The following is a 20828-nucleotide window of genomic DNA, read 5'->3' on the forward strand; positions in this document are numbered from 1 at the left end:
AAAAATGAAAAGGTCAGAGGGTTCAATTTGAGATCTTATTACCAAAATCCGTGGCCTAAAATAAGATAATAGAAGATTAATGATTTGGCAACTTTGAAAATTTTAAGGTTGCGTTTAGTATTTTGAGTATATACCTATTTTGGTCCTCAAAGAAATTTAGACTGGACACTTTAGTCCCCAACTAAAATTAATTACTCGATTGATCCCTAACAATTAACTCCGTCAATCACTTAGGTCCTTTACTCCGTTAGTTTTAACGGAGGACAAAATAGTCCCTGACAACTCTAATAGGAGACAAAATGGTCCCAGATCTCCTCTGTTCGAAAACGATACTGTTCTTTCCCAATTTTCATCATATCTCGCATAACACTAACAGTCTAACACTGTAACTTCAAACTACACAATGCACACTTTATAAATTTAATGCTCACAAGAAAAAAAAAATCATTAACTTGTTCTCAACCAATTCATACTCAGAAAACTAATGCCTATGTCTCTCAACTAGTTGTCATCTTCGATGGATCCCATGAATCTAGACAACAAGTCTGATTTGTTAAGACTCGTTGTCGTCTCGTTACCATCTCCCTCCTCCTCTATCCTAACATCTCCATGACCACATTGTCCACCACTCCGATTGCTTTTTTTTTAGTTTCTTCTCCGAACCAATGTTCAGTAATTGCTTCAGTTTTCATATGAGCGGCAACGACGACATTGCTCGTTGTAATAGCTTGGATGCAAGGTCGAAACTGTCTGCCAACTTGGACTCCGAAAAAGAAGGAATGAAGCACTCGATGACTATTTCAAATGAGAATTTGCATATAATGTCGAAGGAGAATCTTCTCATGATGTCCTAATGTCCAACAATCTATATTACTTGCAGGAGAGTGGAGAAAGGCGTGCCCTTTGAGTAGTTGTGGAACTTGGTCTTGAGGATGTCGTGGACGTTGTCGGGGTCGGAGGTGATGGTATCAAAGACGTGGAAGTGGATGCTTTTGGTAAGGTATATGTACTAGTCACAAAGATTTAGGAAGTGTGTGGTTTATGACATGTTGAGGTAGGTGCGACACGTGTAACAATTACACTATGCCTTAATCTTGGAGCTAAAGAGGAGAAAGGAAAAGATGGAAAAGAAGACTGTGAAGGTGAAGAAGGAGTATATGAATGTTAGGGTTATGCGAGATATGATAAAAATTGGAAAAGAACAGCGTCGTTTTCGAATAAAGGGGTTAGGGATCATTTTGTCCCATATTAGAGTTTTCAGGAACTATTTTGTCTTCTGTTAGAGTAGATGGAGCCAAGGACCTAAGTGACTGACGGAATTAATTGTTAGGGACCAATCGAATAATTAATTTTAGTTGGGACTAAAATGTCTGATTTAAAATTCTTTAAGGACCAAAATGGGTATATACTCTTTTATTTTTAATATTTTTTATTTTTTGGATTTTGTAAAGAAAAGAAATAAAAATAATGAAAACAATAAAATTCTGTTTTTTATTTTCACCTTTTGTTTTTACTTTATTTTTTACAAAATTCAAAAAATAAAAAATATTAAAAATAAAAACAAAAATAAAAACGTAAACTAAACGCATACTTAATTTTTGATGTCTTAATAATATACAATTTTACACATACATCAATAAAATTAATTTATTTTCACATTTATTTTTGTGTTTGAACAAAAATTAAAGAAACTAAAAAACAAAAGAAAGACAAGCAGGAGACCTCTATAACTCAAACAACATTTTGATCTTGAAAAAGAGTTTCAACAATATTACAAAAAAGATCAAACCACTCAAAGTACTCGTTTTGACTCCAAGCTTTAAGTTTTGCTATCAGATCATTCACCCTATTTTTCTCTGAAAACAATAGACTAAAATAAAGGATTTTTTTCAAAAATAAAATTAAAAAAATTTATATTTCTCCAAACACCATTTTTTAACTTTAATTTCCCAAATACGAATTTTTTGTTTAGAGCAAATTCGTCGCCTGGCCAAACTCTATAAAAATTATAGAGTTTGTCGCGAACTCCCTTCAAATATTTTAAATTCCACGTCTTTAATTAATTTTAATCCATTATCATCATATATCTACAAATAGTATATAGGACTAGGAGTACACAAAAATACACAAACAATAAACATAAATTCTTTAAGAATTTTTTTTAATTATAAATTAAAAAAATAAGTCATATTTAACAATGACAACCATTATCATCATCTCCAAAAATATACAAAAACATCGAAATAAATCATATTTAACAAGAATTTTTTTTAATTATAAGTCATAAAATTTTAAATATGATTTATTTAAAAATCCATATTAGAAGTCTATTCCCTGCCAAGTATTTTAATGATTAGGCACCACCAGATCTCCATCTTCCTGTCTTTTGAAAAATAATGAATGCTTTCCTTAAATCTATTTCGTACACAGTCTTCTTTAAACCACACTCTACCCTAAAACCATCCTTTTCACATTGTAAAAAGTTCAGATCTAAAAATATTTACATAAATAGTTATCTAAAAAAAATAATATCCTTGCGTAAAACATTTTATATTCTCAATCCTTCCAAATAAGAGTGGAAAGTGGAAACAATTAGACAAATAACTTCGAACAAGCTTGATACTACGCTCACTCTTTCAGGTGGAAGCCCTCTTCAACTCAACGCATTCCATTTTACGACCATACTCCTCTTTGATTGCTATAATGTTGTCATTCTCACGAATCATGTTAAGGTGTGCTCTTCAAATCCCAAAGCTCTCTCCTTATTCTGTTCCCCACTCCTCTCTCCGTCTTTGCTTCCCTTCTACTTCATCCCTACACACTCATTCTCAACCACAATCACTTGATGAAGCTGTTGATTCCTTCACTCGCATGCTCTCTATGCGTCGCCCTCCATCCATCATCCAATTTAACAAGATTTTGGGATCTCTTGCCAAGACCAACCATTTCCCCACCGCCATTTCCCTTTTTCAGCAATTGCAAGCCAGGGGAATTGCGCCCAGCATATTTACTATGAATATTTTAATCAATTGTTGCTGCGGCATGGGTCGGATCACTCTCGCTTTCTCTATATTGGCCAAGATTTTCAGGATGGGTTTTCAGCCTGATACCATAACGTTGAATACACTCATTAAAGGTCTCTGTCTCTGTGGTAATGTTGAAAAAGCACTACACTATCATGACAGAGTGCTGGCTCATGGATTTCTGTTTAATGAAGTCACTTACGGGACCTTAATCAATGGACTCTGTAAGACCGGACATGCAGCAGCTGCTATTCAAGTGTTGAGAAAGATCCCACGGTATGGGATTGTTCCTAATGTCGTAATGTACAGCTCAATTATTGATAGTCTGTGCAAGGATACACTTGTAAGTGATGCTTTTCATTTATATTCTGAAATGCTTGCTAAGGGAATTTATCCTAATGCTATCACATACAATTCTCTCATTTTTGGATTGTGTCTTGTGGGTCAATATAAGGAAGTCATTGATTTGTCAAGTGATATGGTACCTAGAAACATTACTCCAGATGTTCGTACCTATAATATTTTGGTCGATGGGCTATGCAAGGAAGGAAAGATCAAAGATGCTAAGAATGTGTTGGCTGTGATGACAAAACATGGTGTGAAACCAGATGTGGTTACTTATAACAGCTTAATGGACGGATATTGTCTGGTTAATCAGGTAAATAAGGCAAAATATGTATTCAACACAATGGCCGAGAGTAGACCATTTCCTAATGTTCGGAGTTACAATATCATGATTAATGGCTTTTGTAAGAGTAAAATGATCGATGATGCCTTAAATCTCTTCGAAGAGATGCGTCGCAAGAACTTGGTTCCTGACACGGTAACTTACAATACACTAGTTGATGGCTTGGGAAAATCAAGGAGAATCCTTTGTGCCTTGGAGCTTCTTGAAAAGATGCATGATCTAAGTCAACCTGCTAATATAGTCACTTACAATTCTTTGCTGGATGCTTTGTTCAATATCAAACAACATGACAAGGCACTTATGTTATTCAATCAAATGAAAGAGTGTGGCATTGATCCCGATATATATACATACACCATACTTATAGATGGCATGTGCAAAAGTGGAAGACTTAAAAATGCAAAAGAGATTTTTCAAGATCTTTCCATTAAAGGCTATCATCCAGATGTGAGGACATACACTATTATGATCAATGGGCTTTGCAAGGAGGGCCTACTTCATGAAGCATTGGTTTTCTTGTCAAAAATGGAAGACAATGGTTGCTTACCAAATGCTGTAACTTATGAAATAATCATTCGTGCTCTGTTTGAAAAAGGTGAAAATGATAATGCGGAGAAACTTCTTCGTGAAATGATATCTAAAGGCCTGTTGAAAGGATAAAAGATGGTGAGATTCTTCTTGTTAGACATCACAAAATGTTGTTTATATCTCTTTCTTTTTAACTTGTGTTTTGTTCTCGATCATCTTTCGATTCCATATTAATGCTTTTAGATCTTCACATGATTGTGATTCTTTATTCTGCTTTACCCACACCTAAATGTTTTCTTTGTCGTTGCTTATTTTATGGCATTTTCGGTGACTAGATGGCTGTTATATGTGGCTTGTCGGATCTATCATTATTTCCTTTTTTATTTTTGTAATTATATATGTGCATTGATGTTAATTTATTCTTAAGCTGAAATGGTTGTGATTTTCATCATTCAAAGGGAATCCTTGTTAGTTGTGAAGCTTCCCTGCTCTCTTATTATCTTTCGATCTTTTCATTTCTCCCATATTTAAAGTAAACTCCCATGCAGCAGCATACTGTCTGATGTATTAGATGAAATCTCAAATGTTATTTTCCAAACATCTTGTCATTTTTCTGTGTTCTTGCAGTTATACCTGAAGCATATTGTACCAAAGCAATCAACTTGATAAAAAAGATTACTGATTCAAACTTCAAAGCCAAAGGATTTTGATCAAACACTAGCCTCTTGCGCAATCTCCAAGCACCCAAAAGAGTAGCAAGAAACATTTGCACAGGTTAATCATTAATGCTCAAAAAAGTTGGAATACTCTATCATGAATTGCATGTTCCTGTATAATCATGTTAAGAAAAATAATAAAACTATAAACTTTACAATTAAAATGAGAAATTTTGGTGGTATATTCGGGCTTTTAAGTCCGAATTTCATTAAAGCTAAAATATTGTGTTAAGAAACAATTATGTGATCAAATCTGGTTTTAATGAAACAATTATGGTAATTTTATATGATAGGAATTGTTCAGTAGAGAGTATTTTCATTTGTTAGCTGAGCTAAACTTGTAGGTTGATGGCTTGATAACTTTCATCTTTATGCTGGCTCTACCATAGATCAATTGATTCATTTGAAACGTTCTTGGAGTTATCATGAAAAACATTGGTCCATTTGTTTGTTGTTTTTCTTTTTCACAAAAAAAATGACATTAAAAATTTTGAAAAGATGGCATTTATGATTGTCTTTTTGAGTTTTTTTTTTCTTTTGCGTTTTTTAAGGTGGAAATAGAAAATAACTAGTTTACAAGGGCAAGCAGTAGCAGAAAGCCATTGGATTTTATTCATTTGCCATTAAACAAAGCAGCAAGAATGCAACATACTACAGTAATAGGGCCCAAGCATCTAAGTCTTTATGTATTAGAAAGCATCCAAGTCTAGTAGGTAGATACTGAATATTACTAGCTTAGACTATACAAGATGTGGATATTACGTTGATCATATTGGATTGAAAATTTGAAATGGCTTGACATTCACAAGTTCATTTCCCTGACTTGCACATATGCAGTTGAGCGGTGTTAAGGTAGTTCGAGGCAGGTGTTGTGCAGCTGTTTGTGTAAGATCAAGCTTTGCACTTTTAGTTTTGTTCCATTTATATCTTTGTACCCTTTATTGCTGAGATTGTTAATTTATTCATCACTGGCATTTATTTTTGTACTTAAAGATTGATTAATAAATATGATGATAGTTGCTGAATGACAATTTTAAGTGCATTTAGGTGAGGGAATGATGAGGAGTTTATGTGAATCCATTGGTGGATATCAAAGATTGAAAGAGTGTTAAACATCACATGCCGATGCTGCTGCTGCTGGAATTGACATATAATTCATAGTCGATGCATTGCCTTAATTTGTTGTTGTTAGTGTCTCTGCAACGGCTTTGATTGGTTCTTGTAATGCTTTTTCACTTATCTCGAAGGCTTATTATAGTTAAAGAATTATGTTGGAGATTTAAGTATGATTTGGTAACATTTATCTTAGTAACATTTAAAAGTTATATATTAACAAAAATTACATTTGATATTTTCAATCAGAAAATGAATGAAGTTAAAAAATATGGTTCGAAATAATCTACATTTCGCATAATTGGGGAAAAAGAGAAAATAAAAATGAATTGATTTAAGAAAAATAAATTATTGGATAAATTAATGAGAAATGATTCAGTAATTTGACTATGAAAAAATAAAGAAATAGTAAGAATATTAAATAGTCTTTTCACTAGCCTAACAATTTGTATGATATGCTTCTATCTTGTTCTTATGTTTAAATAAGGTATGTAACAAGTCGATTGAGCCATTAACTTAGTAAGATCACGAATACTATTTTCTTTTTTGTTTTTTTTTTTGTTTTTTTTATGGTGAAACACAAGGTTTTTTTTTTTTAAATAAAAATTTTTTTATATTAACCCTTAAATATTTTTTCAATTTTTTACCGTTTTAAACATTCACTAACAATTTTGTAGGCAAGCTATACTATAGACAAGGACTGCGATATAACCTAAAAATCTTATAGTGCACACACTGCCAGTGCAATGGCGGTGGGCGTTACTATTGCATAGTTGTTGGCAATATAATCGTGAGAAAATGCTATAGCACATGTGTTGCGTGTGAAATTGTCACGAAGGATTGCCTTTCAACTATTATTTCTTCTTTTTCACAAAGACAAATTTTCCAAATGCCTAGTGAATGTGTACTTGTTGTTTATCCGAATGCAACAATATCACGTAAAGATGGTGGTGCACATTTTGAATGCAATGATTCTGTTGTTATGCATACTTGGTGATTGCATTCGTTGATAGAATTTAAAAGTTTGATTTTGGTCAACATGGGAATGCTTGGAATTAAGCAAGCTCGAAAAATTAGGTATCGGTACATTTCATTGGACGCCATAAGGAATATTCAATATAAGGTATTGTGCCTAAAGGACGATGATCATGCGCGAGCTATGTTCGACTGCCATGGAAAGATTATGACTGAACAAGTGATGAAACTTTACATTGAGTTGGTGGACGTTGCCAATAGTTCTTCTTCCTCACTTGTAGTCCCAACTCCCAACAGATTGTGTAGTAGGACCTAGTTAGGTGGAAAGAACCGAATCCCACACAAGAATTCATTCTTCTCTCCAAATGTTGAATCTGATGTTGATTTGGTTTTTGAAGAGTTTAAGTAAGACTAGGAGTGCGTCCAATCTGGTTTTGATGGTAACAGCGATGACGATATAGAGTTTGTCCTAGAAACTCAACATATATTACCACCATCATTACCACTTTCTAGCCTAACCCAAGTTCCAAGCCATTATTCGACATCGGACCTAGATGCTATGTAAGTGAAGCCGATGACTTTTGGTTAGGGGGAGCTCACAACTATAAAACAGATGGGAGCGTGGAGCTGAGGTTGGCCATAGATTCTACAGTAGAGAGTTTGTTCACCTTGCCATCAAGAACTACAACATTTGTTGGAGTGTAGAGTATCGAGTGGTTGAATATGATTATTTGAAGTATCATTGTCGATGCAGATATTATGTTGTAGGTTGTCGGTGGAGCATTCGGATTGGATATTGACAAAATCTTGGTTATTGGGGTGTTCATAAATACGAGGCTATGCAAACGTGCTTGGCGCCAACAATGTCGCAAGATCATTCAAATTTCGACAGCAACCTTATCTGCAAAGTTATCTTTTCCATGATAGAAAGTAAATTTTTAAATTTTTTCATCTGTTTTTGGAAAAATGGTTACTTGTTTATCATGCTATTGTTGTAAGATTTCTAAAAATGGTTGACATATTAATCAGTTTAGGTAATCCTTCCGTTCCGATTAGAGTACTACATGGATCAAGGGATAGTGGAATAGAGATATAGATTTAAGCTGTCATACAGAAAAATTTAGATGGCGAAGCAAAGAGCAGCTGCTCAAATCAATGGGGATTGGGAAGAGTTGTACAACCAACTTCCGAGGTTGCTAAATGTGATTGAGCAATGTTTGCCTCGTCTAGTTCAAGATATCAAGTTTGTACCACATTATGAGGCATGCTTCGAGACTTTGGTTCTATACAGTTTGATAAGGTATTTTGGACATTTCCTCCTTACATTGAAGCCTTCAAGTATTGTAAACCTTTAGTATCAATTGATGGCACACTTTTGTATGGGCAATACGGAAGGGTTGTTGATAGTTATTGCACAAGACAGCAACTCAACCATTATTTCCATTGCTTTTGCATTGGTTAAGTTAGAGTCAACAGAGTCTTGGTCGTTCTTTATAAAGAATTTGCAGCAGCATATGACTCCTCAAGAAGATAGTCTTGCCATATCTGATAGAGATAAAGGCATACATGCCGCAATGGAAAAAAAGGATAGTGGATGGCATCCTCTGGGGAAATACCATGCTTATTGTATTCGTCATATGGATACTAATTTCATGAATCAGTTCAAGTGTAAAGAAGGAAAACAAGCCTTGATCAAAGCAGCATATTCCCCAAATGAGGAGCAATACTTGGCATACATGAAAGCGCTAAGAGATATTAAATCAGAATTGGCGACATGAACAAATACGTTTTGCAAAGAGGTCTGGCTGGCACACTGTGATTTTGGCCGAAGGTTTGGCCACATGATTACCAACTTATCTAAGTGCATTATCAATATTGTGTTAAGGGGGACGCATAACCTTCCCGTTGAAACCATTGTTCAGTCCACGTATATACGGCTGCAAAACTTGTTTGTTTGAAATGGCTGACAAACATTTGCTAAACTTAGTCGGGGTAACATGTTTTCATAGTACCTGACAAAAAATGTTCACAAAAACCTGGATGCTATTCCCAAGATGGCCATGCACGAATGCAATCTTTTTGCTTCCTTTTTTGCTATCGAGGAAATGGAGTTGGTTGATGGATTTTATCCATGCAATAACTTAAGCAAAGGATGATGAATCTTTCTTGATTTGATCACAAGAAATTCTCACAAAAGAAATAGACATGTTACCTGTAGATGTTTATACTTCTTGTGACGAGCTAGCATTACAAGACCATTCGCAATCCACGTTGTCACCTCAAATTTCACAAAAGGAAAACTCTCCTTTTCCATCACAGACTGTGATATCTACTAGCTAAGAAAGACTGAAAATAAACGACATAACTCAAAAAGTTTTTTGAGTAAAGAGAATGCAGTGGCTAAACTGATGACCAATTATACTAATGCTAGTAAAAATAGAAAAATACAAACAAATCATAAAACAACAATTGAATTTTATCAATAAAACCAGGGAATTACTACCTTGATAATCCAGCAAATAATTCATTTTTTCTTTTCGCATCATAATACACTAAAGAACTTACTAATAATTAGTCTAGTCAAGAGATTTACATCATAAGAATTCATTAATAACCATGATTGAATATTATACCATTCTCAATATACTAATTGACCTTGAAGAAGCTAAAGGACAAGAGATTGCAAAATTACAAGACACTTTAGAAGAAATGCAGGGTCGGCAAGATGAAGCCCATGCTGCAATTATAATAGAGAAGCAACAAAACTAGCAACTGAGCAAGTACCGTAGTAATTAAAGAGGTTCTTGTTGTAACAATATAAGCTAGAGCTACTAAAGTGAGGAGCTGAAAGAGTTTATATTTCTCTCTTAAAATAGTACATTTCTCCGTCAAAAAGGAAAAATGATGAAAACGAAAGAATTACTTTAGCCAGAAGTTTCAATACATTTTGCACAATAAAATTTTCACCCAAAAAATTATGCAATATTTTTAAATAGTATAATTCAAAGAAAGGAGTGTACTTTTAACCCCCTTTGTTGTTTCAAGAATAAGATTATGACATTTGTCACTCGAAATTCAAATTACAAAAAATAGAAGGAAATGTGAAAAATGAAAATTATAAAATAGTGTCTCATAGAATAGAACTGATGATTATTTGCAGAAGAATAGAATTGCAAACAAATGAAAAATTCCTCATCTAAACAAATATATAGACTCGTCAGTGTTAAGATAGCAAATGCTGCTAAGTGCTAATAGTTTTAAATGCAATATCAAACCTTCAAGTGATAAGTCAGAATAAGAAATTCAACAGGAGAAAACAATACGACAAAGGTCCAGATACGAATAGGATGAACTATCTAGTTACCAACAAACTGCAGCATATATGCATTGTTTTTCATGTCATAATTAATACTATGACAATTGACAAGTAATTCATTTAATTTCGGATAATAAAGACAGAAGTAGTAGAGTTGAAGAAAAGTGCTCAGCAATTGAAAATGAGAGTAAAGATAGGATTAAAGAGGCAGAAGAAGCACAAATTAAAGCAACACAAACTCGAGAAAAATTATAAACTGATCCAGAGCTCCAGACACATAAGTGCACCTCAGGGAAACCAACTTGCGACTACGAAGGGTTGCAGCGGCGCGATGTGCAGTCTGCAGAAGCGTTTTAGTAGGGGTAAATGTAAAATTACAAACTTACGAAAACAGAAAACAAAGGGTTCAATTTGAAATATTACTACTAAAATCCTTGGCCAAAAATAAGATAATAAAACTTACTAGTTCTTTAGTTTTGGCAAATTAAACGAATCAAATAAGCTTGATAGTGCTCTCACTCTCTCAGGTGGAAGCACTCTTCAATTCAACGCATTCCCTTTTACGATACTCCACTTAGATTGCAAGAAAAGAATGTTGTCATTGTTCTCTTCCTCACCAATCAAATTAAGGTATGCTTTTCAATTCCCAAATTCTTTTCCCCACTCCCCTCTCCGTCTTTGCTTCCCTTCAACTTCATCCCTACACTCTCACTCTCAGTCCCAATCACTTGATGAAGCTGTTGATTCCTTCACTCGCATGCTCTCTATGCGTCGTCCTCCATCCATCATCCAATTCACCAAGATTTTGGGATCTCTTGCCAAGACCAATCATTTCCCCACCGCCATTTCCCTTTTTCAGCAATTGCAAGCCAGGGGAATCGCTCCCAACTTGTTTACTTTGAACATCTTAATCAATTGTTGTTGCGGCATGGGTCGTATGACGCTTGCTTTCTCTGCTTTCGCCAAGATTTTCAGGATGGGTTTTCAGCCTGATGCCGTAACCTTGACAACAATTCTGAAAGGCCTCTGTCTCTCTGGTAATGTTGAAAAAGCACTGCACTTTCATGATACAGTGTTGGCTCATGGATTTCAGTTTAATGAAATCACTTACGGGACCTTGATCAATGGGCTCTGTAAGACCGGACACACATCAGCTGCTATTCAAGTGTTGAGAAAGATCCCACGACATGGAATTGTTCCTAATGTCGTAATGTACAGCGCAATTATTGATAGCCTCTGCAAGGTTGCGCTTGTAAGTGATGCTTTTCATTTATATTCTGAAATGCTTGCTAAGGGAATCTCTCCCAATGTTATCACTTACAACACTCTAATTTATGGATTGTGCCTTGCGGGTCAACTCAAGGAAGCCATTCTTTTGCTAAATGATATGATTCTCATAAACATTACTCCAGATGTTTATACCTATAGTACTTTGATCGATGGGCTATGCAAGGAAGGAAAGATCAAAGATGCTAAGAATGTGTTGGGCTTGATGACAAAACATGGTGTGAAACCAAATGTGGTCACTTATAACAGCTTAATGGATGGGCATTGTCTGGTTAATGAGGTAAATAAGGCAAAATTTGTATTCAACACTATGGCTCAAAGTAGTGTGTCGCCTAATGTTTGTAGTTACAATATCATCGTTAATGGTTTGTGCAAAAGTAAAATGGTCGATGATGCCTTGAATCTCTTTGAAGAGATGCATTGCAGGAACTTGGTTCCGGACATGGTTACTTACAATACTCTAATTGATGGCTTGGGAAAATCAAGGAGAATCCTTTGTGCTGTCGAGCTTCTTAAAAAGATGCATGATAGAGGTCAACCTGCTGATATAGTCACTTACAGTTCCTTGCTGGATGCTTTGTTCAATATCAAACAACATGACAAGGCACTTATATTATTCAAGGAAATGAAAGAGAGTGGCATTGATCCAGATATATATACATACAACATACTTATAGATGGCCTGTGCAAAAGTGGAAGAATTAAAAAGGCAGAACAGATATTTGAAGATCTTTTGATTAAAGGCTATCGTCCAAATGTGCGGACATACAACATTATGATCAATGGGCTTTGCAAAGAGGGTCTGCTTCAGGAAGCATTGGCACTCATGACAAAAATGGAAGACAGTGATTGCTTACCAGATGCTGTGACTTATGAAACAATCATTCGTGCTCTATTTGAAAACGGTGAAAATGATAAAGCTGAGAAACTTCTTCGTGAAATGATATCTAGAGGCCTATTGCAATGATAAAAGTAGATGAGATTCTTCTTGTTAGACATCACAAATGTTGTTTGTATCTCTTTCTTTTTAACTTGTGTTTTGTTACCTTCTTCAGGATCATATATCCATTACATATTAATGCTTTTGGGTCTTGTCATGATTGATACTCTTTATTCTGCTTTATCCACCCTAAGCGTTTTCTTTGTCATTGCTTATTTTATGGCATTTTCAGTGACTAGATGGTTGTCATACGTTTCTTGTGGGTATCTATCATTTTTTTCTTTTCTGTAATTATATAAATGCATTGATGTTAATTTAACACTAAGCTGAAATGGTTCTGATTTCATCATTGAAAAGGAATCACGTGTTAGCTGTGAAGCTTACCTGCACTCTTATTGTCTTTCAATCTTTTCATTTCCCCCCATGCAGCACAAACTGGCTGATCTAGGTTTAGATGAAATCTCAAATGTTATTTTGCAAACATCTTCTCATTTATCTGTGTTCATGCAGTTATACCTGAGGCATAATGTACCAAAGCAACTACATGACAAAGAAGGTAACTGATTTTCTTGTTATATAGAGTAAATAAATTTTGCTTTTAATTCAAGGTACTAATATCCATGGGTAACAAAACCAAGCTTGATTGAACTACTATTGATTGGCAATTTGGCATATAATGGAACAAAGGAAAGAAGAGGCAGAACGATTGTTCTTCGCAAGCCCCAGCTAGGAAGGGTTGCACATCAGCCAGGGGGATAATCAATGGACCACCCACATAGCAGTTTCGTCGACAAAGGGCAGTCATCCTGCCAAGTAGAAGGAGATAGTCAATAGCAGTCAAACGGACCTGTCTGAAAGCATGTACATAAAGGAACTGCGATTCGAACTTCAAAGTCAAAGGATTTTGATCAAACACCAGCCTCTTGTGCAATCTCCAAGCACCCCAAAGAGTAGCAAGAAACATTTGCACAGGTTAATGCTCACAAAAGTTGGAACACTTCATCATCAATTGCATGTTCCCATATAATCATGTTAAGAAAAATGATAAACCTACAAACTTTACAATAAAATGAGAAATTTTGGTGGTATTACTCGAGCTTTTAAGTTCAAATCTCCATTACAGTTAAAATAGTGTTGAGAAACAATTATGTGATCAATCTGATTTTAATGAAGTTTATTCACTTCTTTTTGTCATACTGATCTTACAAAGATAGTTGTATGCGCATATTATGTTGCAAGATGAATAATGACATTAGATTTTACCGTGGTAATTTTATATGATAGGAATTGTCCAGTGGGGAGTATTTTGATTTGTTAGCTTAGCTAAACTTGTAGGTTGATGGTTTGATAACTTTCATCTTTACTAGCAACATACCCGCACGATGTGCGGAGAAGACGTGAATGTAAAGCATATTTGGGATATTATTTGGTATAGAAAATAAAGGGTCATTGATATTGTTTGGAAAACTATATGAAAATTTTTAAGCAACAGAAAAGATTGCTATTAAAAAAAAACGTTATGAAATATTATGTTATCTTGTTATTCATAAGTGATGCTGTGAAAATATGGATGATGTTTCGAATTCTCTACTATTTGATTTAAATGTTGAAAATTAAAATAATACTTTACTCTATACTAAATTACATTACATTATTTTTCCAAATACCAATAGTACTTCTTTATTTTTACACTAATTAATAATTTAAATATAGTTTATATTCACCTCGTAATGGTCTCTATTTGTTTTATTATGTATAAAACAAAAAATAGCCTTATCAGATTGGAAATGGAAGAAAAAGCCTTAGTTGCTTCCTTGTCAAATTATTAATTATTGTTTTTGAAATAGAATTTTGGCCATGAGTAGATTAAGTGCTTCCATAGTCTCGAACAAATACGTCAAGAGAATAGATTCAAATTAAAATCGATAAAAAGAAATCATAGTTACTAATAAAAAAGATATCCATCCATTTATATATTTTTCTGTATAGAAGACCTAATTTTTAGCAATATTCTTTATATACTATCCTTTGGTATCATCTGCTGCAGCAGCTAAACAAACATTTCTTTCTTTTTGGACTTTCTCGGGGGTTGTGGCTTTTGAAAAATCTCCTTTATTGAGATGTGGAGGGATTACAGTGCTTGTTTGCAGGAATGTTTGTCTTTCATATATTTAATTTGTTGATATATATTTCTATAAGAATGAATATGTAACTGGGCTAAGGATTCGATGGTCCCAGAAAGAAAGACCATTAAATGGTGCCATAACAAAATATGTTTTTTAAGTTTTTTTAATAATTGTTAAATAATCTTTTTCTAATTTTAATTACAAATTAACCCATATATTTTATTTAATTATAAAAATTATTTTTTATTTTATAAATTATTATTTTATCATTCATCTATTATGTTTATTAACAATCAAAATAAAAAATAATAACAAATTAGATCTTCCATTGATCGTAATAAACTTTTTAGCCATTCCAATCGATTAAAAGTTTATATTTGATCCGTGACGTTGAAATCGTGTTTCTTTGAATCGATTGGATTATAAAAAACAATCATTGAATTTCAGGTTTCTCATAACTCAATCGATTGGACAACAGGTTATCACAAAACAATCGATTGAAAATTGTAAGGCAGCATGATTTTCGCAAAAATCAATCGATTGGTCATATTACCCAATCGATTGAACGATGACTAAAATGTGGGTTTTTTAAAATTCAATCGATTGCTTATATTACCCAATCGATTGAATGCTTCAAAACAACCTGAGATCTCACAATTCAATCGATTGGTTGTGTTACACAATCAATTGATGTCATCAAAATAATATGGATTTGCCCAATTCAATCGATTGGTTGTGTTACCCAAGGCTGCGTTTGTTTGCTTAGACAGACACTGATACATAGACACGGTGGTACACGTCCACCGTTTGTTTGCTAAGATACGATTTTTGAATGGAGACAGTGGTACACAGATACACACAGAATATATATTTTTAGTGTCTTTCCTTAAAGCTGAGAGACTGAGACACAACTTATGAGACACAATTTTTTTCACTTTTATCCCTAGTTAATTTCAAAAGTTCCAGCCTTATCCCTACCTCAACCCTATCCTAACCCCTTTCCCTACTCCCTCTTCCTTCTCCGTTAGTCTTTTACCTCTCTCCAGATTCTTCTCCTCTGCCATAGATCCTGTCGCCGCCACCATGCCTCCATCCTCCGACGGTCCTCTCTCTCCATCGACGCACTCTTCTTTCTTGCTTTCTTAAATTTGTGTCTCTTTCGCGCTCTTCTGTCGTCGCCTTTCTCGGATCTGTGCCGCATCTACATCGCTGCCGCCACTTGTACAGATTTGTCGTCCTCGCCGTCCATTCCTCACGACACAGAGTCACAGCACCGTCAAACCCACAGCGAGTCGCAGCATCATCCAACCCTCTCAACACAGCAAGTCGGTGTCGCCATCCAATGCTCGCTACCTAGAAAATTGTAGCACCTTCCTCTGCTCCTTCTCTCACTATCTCCCTCATCTCTTTCATTCTCCTATGATTTTTTTAATTTTGGTTATGGTTATTGTGATTATTGCCTCTGTCTTCTCTGTCTTTTTTTTTTTCTTTTTACTTTTTTGAGATAAACGGTGATTATTAAAAAATTTATCAGTGATTTTTTGGTAATTAAATGATGATGATGATGATAAATCTGATAATGATAGTGATGGTGGTAGTAGATGATGATGGTGACTGTGAGTGGTGATAGTAGATGGTGATGGTGGCTATGGATGGTGGTAGTTGTGGATACATTGGTGTTATTAGTGAGGATAAATTTGTCCTTTTGATAAATTTGTGTATATCAGCGAAATGTTATGTATAATGTTGCCAAACAAGATAAAAATTTTGTATATGTTCATGTTTATGTGCTGTTGTGTCTTTGTATCTTTGTCCATTGCTGGTTAAGACAGTAAACAAACTGAGCACAATCGATTTAAAGCTTTTACAATTTTTCTCTATTTCTATGCACTATAGAGATATTTAGTTTAAAAAACTCATATTTTTATGATGACATAATGTCATTTTCATTTATTATTTCAACAACAATGTCATACAAATTTTATATCTTGTGAATTATTTTTTATTTTATATAATTCATTTATGTAAAAAAATCTATATCTTTTTATTTGTTTGTATTCTATTTTGTTCTTTTCATTTGTTCAAAATTTGACCTCTCTATTGAATCTTGATTAGAAAAAAAAAATACCATGCAATATATATCATAGCATTTTAATAATCTGTTCATATATTGTTAAGACATATATGAAGTATATATATTACAAATTTTTAATCAATTCTTCCTAGATTAACAATGAAAACCCCCTTTCCAATCCTCCATTAGAGCGGTAGGACTTTTAGACTTATCATCTTCAGATTTTACAGTTTCCTCACGAAGCACACGATCCGTTATTTCCTCATTGTAAAGCTCTAATAACGTTACTTTTATGTTGTGCTCTGCATTATGAGCCTCCAATATATCGAATATCTGTTTCACAGCTTCGGGGATGACACCCGCATCACTTGGCAATTCGCCATTATGCACCCTAAAGAGCACAGAAGGATAATACAAAACATTTGAGTAGACATAAAAAGCAGTTAAAACAGGAAAATATTAAATATCTCCTGCACCACCAGTATTTCTAGTTGGGGGTGTTTGATATGAATTTCTCAAAAAAGTAGGAACATTTCAAGCAACGAATCCTCTGTCAAAAATAAGAACATTCATTACCAGCCAATACATGATTTCAAAAAAGGGTAAGTCAAGAGATATTATAAGATAGAATTTTAAAGTTAAGATAGATGAATAATAAGATAATAATTTATAAAAACGATAAGCAAATTAAAAACGGCATAGTACACAATTCAATTGATTGGGTAACACAACCAATCGATTAAATTGTGAGACCTCAAGTTGCTTTGGAGCATTTAATCGATTGGGTAGTATAAAAAATCGATTGAATTTTAAAAAAATAACATTTTAGTCATCATTCAACCGATTGGGTAATATGACCAATTGATTGATTTTTACAAAAACCATGCTTCCTTGCAATTTTCAATCGATTGTTTTGTGATAACATGTAGTCCAATCGATTGAGTTATGTGAACTTGAAATTTAATCGATTGTTTTGATAATCCAATCGATTGATTTTCAAATAAACACGATTTCACAACCCTGGACGAACGTCATGGATCAAATATAAACTTTTAATCGATTGGAATGGCCAAAAAATTTAGTACAATCAATGAAAGATCTAATTCGTTATTATTTTTTATTTTGATTATTAATAAACATAATAGATGAATAATAAAATAATAATTTATAAAATAAAAAATAATTTTTATAATTAAATAAAATATATAGGGTTAATTTGTAATTAAAATTAGAAAAGAGCTATTTAGCCGTTGTTAAAAATACTTAAAAAACATGTTTTGTTATGAGACCATTTAATGGTCTAAACGTTCTGCGACCATCGAATCATGTGGCAAAGGATTCGATGGTCCTAGAATGTTTGGACCATTAAATGGTCCAATAATAAAACATGTTTTTTAAGTTTTTTAATAATTACTAAATAGTCTTTTTCTGATTTTAATTACAAATTAACTCCATATATTTTATTTAATTATAAAAATTATTTTTTATTTTATAAATTATTATTTTATCATTCTTCTATCATGTTTATAAACAATCAAAAACAAAAACAATAACAAATTAGATCTTCCATTGATCGTAATAAACTTTTTGACAATCCCAATCGATTAAAAGTCGATCTTTGATCCGTGACATTCGTCTGAAATCGTGTTTCTTAGAAAATCAATCGATTGGATTAACAAAACAATCGATTGAATTTCAGCTTTCCCATAACTCAATCGATTGGACTACAGGTTATCCTAAAACAATCGATTGAAAATTGTAAGACAATATGGTTTTCGCAAAAATCGTCGATTGGTCATATTACCCAATCGATTGAACGATGACTAAAATGTTAATTTTTGATAATTCAATCGATTGTTTATATTACCCAATCAATTGAAGACTTCAAAGCAACTTAAGGTCTCACAATTCAATCGATTAATTGTGTTACCCAATTGATTGAAGTCATCAAAGCAATATGGATTTGTCCAATTCAATCGATTGGTTGTGCTTCTGCCGATGATGATGGTGCATTCGTTACAGGTAAAGTTGTTCGTGTGTTCATCCTTATCAAACTCAATATTAGGAAATTAAACTAAAAGAATCAACTAATTGATTAAAATATTTTCTTATTTTGAGTATTAAGGTATGGGTTCTCGATCCACAACTTTGTTCAACTGAACTGAATAATAGGAATTGCAGAACAGATCCATGCCTTTGGTATCACGTGGAAGAAAATAAATAATAATACTAGAAAGCAGAAAGCCACTGAGCTTTTTCTATATGATCAAATTTGATGGAAACATGATCAGAAATTCAGGAAAGTTGAAACTGGTGGACTTGGATTTAACCTTCTTAGGAATAGAAAAGCCACTGGAAATTTTGGTCTGTTTTTAAATTTCATATTTCAATGCAATATTTACAACTTGGTTGTAATATTTAAGATTTAAGAACAGTACATATTATTTATTTAAGCCTCCGTGTATAGATAATCCTCTTGTTGTATCGGTCTTGGATGGAAGCACTCTCAATTTGTTATTAGAGGACGAGGATGATTTTGCTATGTTAGCCGAAAATCTGTTCACGGATTTAGATGTTGAAGATAAGGGAAAGATCAGCAAGAGTCAAATTTAGAATGCGCTGTCCCAGATGGGAGTTGATATGGGCGTTCCTCCTTTCTCAGGCTCACTTTCTATTCATTGTTCTTGTTTCCAGGTTTATTATAGATTACCCAATCAATATTTGACATGAGGGCCTGCAACTTTGTCAGTTAATCAAATTGTTATTGATGATGTGTTTTGATTTGTCTAATATCTCATCCCTTTTTTGTTTCTTTTTGGTTCCATGAATCATCTGTAAGACTGTAACAGACAATTGCATTATTGTCTTAAGTTTTATATGGTATCAAAATGGTTTCCCAATGCATTTTAATAGAAATTTGCTGACGGCAGATTTTTACAAAATATTCTATCTTGAGAAAAAAAAAACAAAGATTTTAGCTTGCCCTGACTAGTGATTAGTCCCGAGGCTTATGTGACTCTGTTCGTTGTTCAATTCTGGAATGCACAGGAGTTTGCATCACATTACCACAATTAGAAGACTTCAATAATAATATTAAATAAATAAATAAAAACTGATCCCTTGGATTGTCATGGTCTTACAGGGGTATTTACAATTGAGAAATCTATATGCATTCTATCTTTCACCACTCAAAATTATTGAGGGTATGCAAGATCATAAGCTATATGTTATACAACATAACTGTGAGTCTGTGACTTTGTTTATTGACGATCATGACTCATCACATTGTGAACTAATTTTTTTGTCGGTTGTGCACTCAGTTTGATTAACTGAGTACTCCGATAAAAACTAATATTTTTTAGCGCAAGTGAGCAGAATTTCCTCAGCTAAATGACTTGTTGAGAAAACATGGAGCGCATGGAGAGGAAGAATTGGGTCAGGCACAATTTGCACAGCTTCTCCAGTCTGTACTACAAGATCTGGAAGAGAAACTTTCTAAAAAGAATGTTGTTTATATCTACAATATTCAAATCATAAATGGCTCTAAGCTAAGACAGGTATTTTGTCCCCCTCCTTTGTGGCTACATCATGTATCTTCATTTTGTAAAGTTTGACTTCTGGCCTTCTCTCTAGTTTACAGAAGAGTAATGCATCATCATCGTGATTAAAATAAAAAAAATGAAAAAAAAAGCGTAGTAGACAATTCAATCGATTGGATAACACAACCAATCAATTGAATTTGACAAATTCATATTGCTTTGATGACTTCAATCGATTGGGTATCACAACCAATCGATTGAATTGTGAGTCCTCAAGTTGCTTTAAAGTCTTCAATCGATTGGGTAATATAAACAATCGATTGAATTATCAAAAATCCACATTCTAGTGATCGTTCAATCGATTGTTTCGTGATAAACTATAGTCCAATCAATTGAGTTATGGAAAAGCTGAAATTCAATCGATTGTTTTGTTAATCCAATCAATTGATTTTTTAAAAAACACGATTTCAGACGAATGTCACGGATCTAAGATCGATTTTTAA

The 20828-nt window shown here is 33.7% G+C and overlaps 2 protein-coding genes across 9 annotated transcripts; both read left to right on the forward strand.

The window, feature by feature from the left end:
• Positions 1 to 2610: 2610 nt before the first annotated feature.
• On the forward strand, positions 2611 to 6226 carry LOC130979933 (pentatricopeptide repeat-containing protein At1g62930, chloroplastic-like). Of its 6 annotated transcripts, none has more exons than XM_057903493.1 (4): positions 2611 to 4377; positions 4867 to 5013; positions 5507 to 5840; positions 6003 to 6226. In XM_057903493.1, the coding sequence occupies exon 1, from the start codon at positions 2704 to 2706 to the stop codon at positions 4369 to 4371; it is 1668 nt and encodes a 555-aa protein (XP_057759476.1). In that variant the 5' UTR covers positions 2611 to 2703; the 3' UTR covers positions 4372 to 4377; positions 4867 to 5013; positions 5507 to 5840; positions 6003 to 6226. The 6 variants fall into 6 exon arrangements, with proteins under 6 accessions (XP_057759476.1, XP_057759474.1, XP_057759473.1 ...); XM_057903491.1 differs by having other exon boundaries at positions 5507 to 5668; positions 5793 to 6226; XM_057903490.1 differs by having other exon boundaries at positions 5793 to 5840.
• A 4677-nt stretch (positions 6227 to 10903) lies between these two features.
• Positions 10904 to 13732, forward strand: LOC130982457 (pentatricopeptide repeat-containing protein At1g12620-like). 3 transcript variants are annotated; one of them, XM_057906469.1, is made up of 3 exons: positions 10904 to 12551; positions 13097 to 13142; positions 13274 to 13732. In XM_057906469.1, the coding sequence occupies exons 1-2, from the start codon at positions 10952 to 10954 to the stop codon at positions 13111 to 13113; spliced, it is 1617 nt and encodes a 538-aa protein (XP_057762452.1). In that variant the 5' UTR covers positions 10904 to 10951; the 3' UTR covers positions 13114 to 13142; positions 13274 to 13732. The 3 variants fall into 3 exon arrangements, 1 of the variants encoding a protein (XP_057762452.1); XR_009087167.1 differs by having other exon boundaries at positions 10904 to 13142; XR_009087168.1 differs by having other exon boundaries at positions 10904 to 13142; positions 13279 to 13732.
• Positions 13733 to 20828: the final 7096 nt, after the last annotated feature.

The sequence above is a fragment of the Arachis stenosperma genome, chromosome 5 (assembly GCF_014773155.1).
Source record: "Arachis stenosperma cultivar V10309 chromosome 5, arast.V10309.gnm1.PFL2, whole genome shotgun sequence".
NCBI lineage: Eukaryota > Viridiplantae > Streptophyta > Magnoliopsida > Fabales > Fabaceae > Arachis > Arachis stenosperma.

Bases quoted from the DNA above. Each gene is read 5' to 3' on its own strand.
- LOC130979933 (XM_057903489.1), top strand. From the start codon at position 2,704: ATGTTGTCATTCTCACGAATCATGTTAAGGTGTGCTCTTCAAATCCCA.
- LOC130982457 (XM_057906469.1), top strand. From the start codon at position 10,952: ATGTTGTCATTGTTCTCTTCCTCACCAATCAAATTAAGGTATGCTTTT.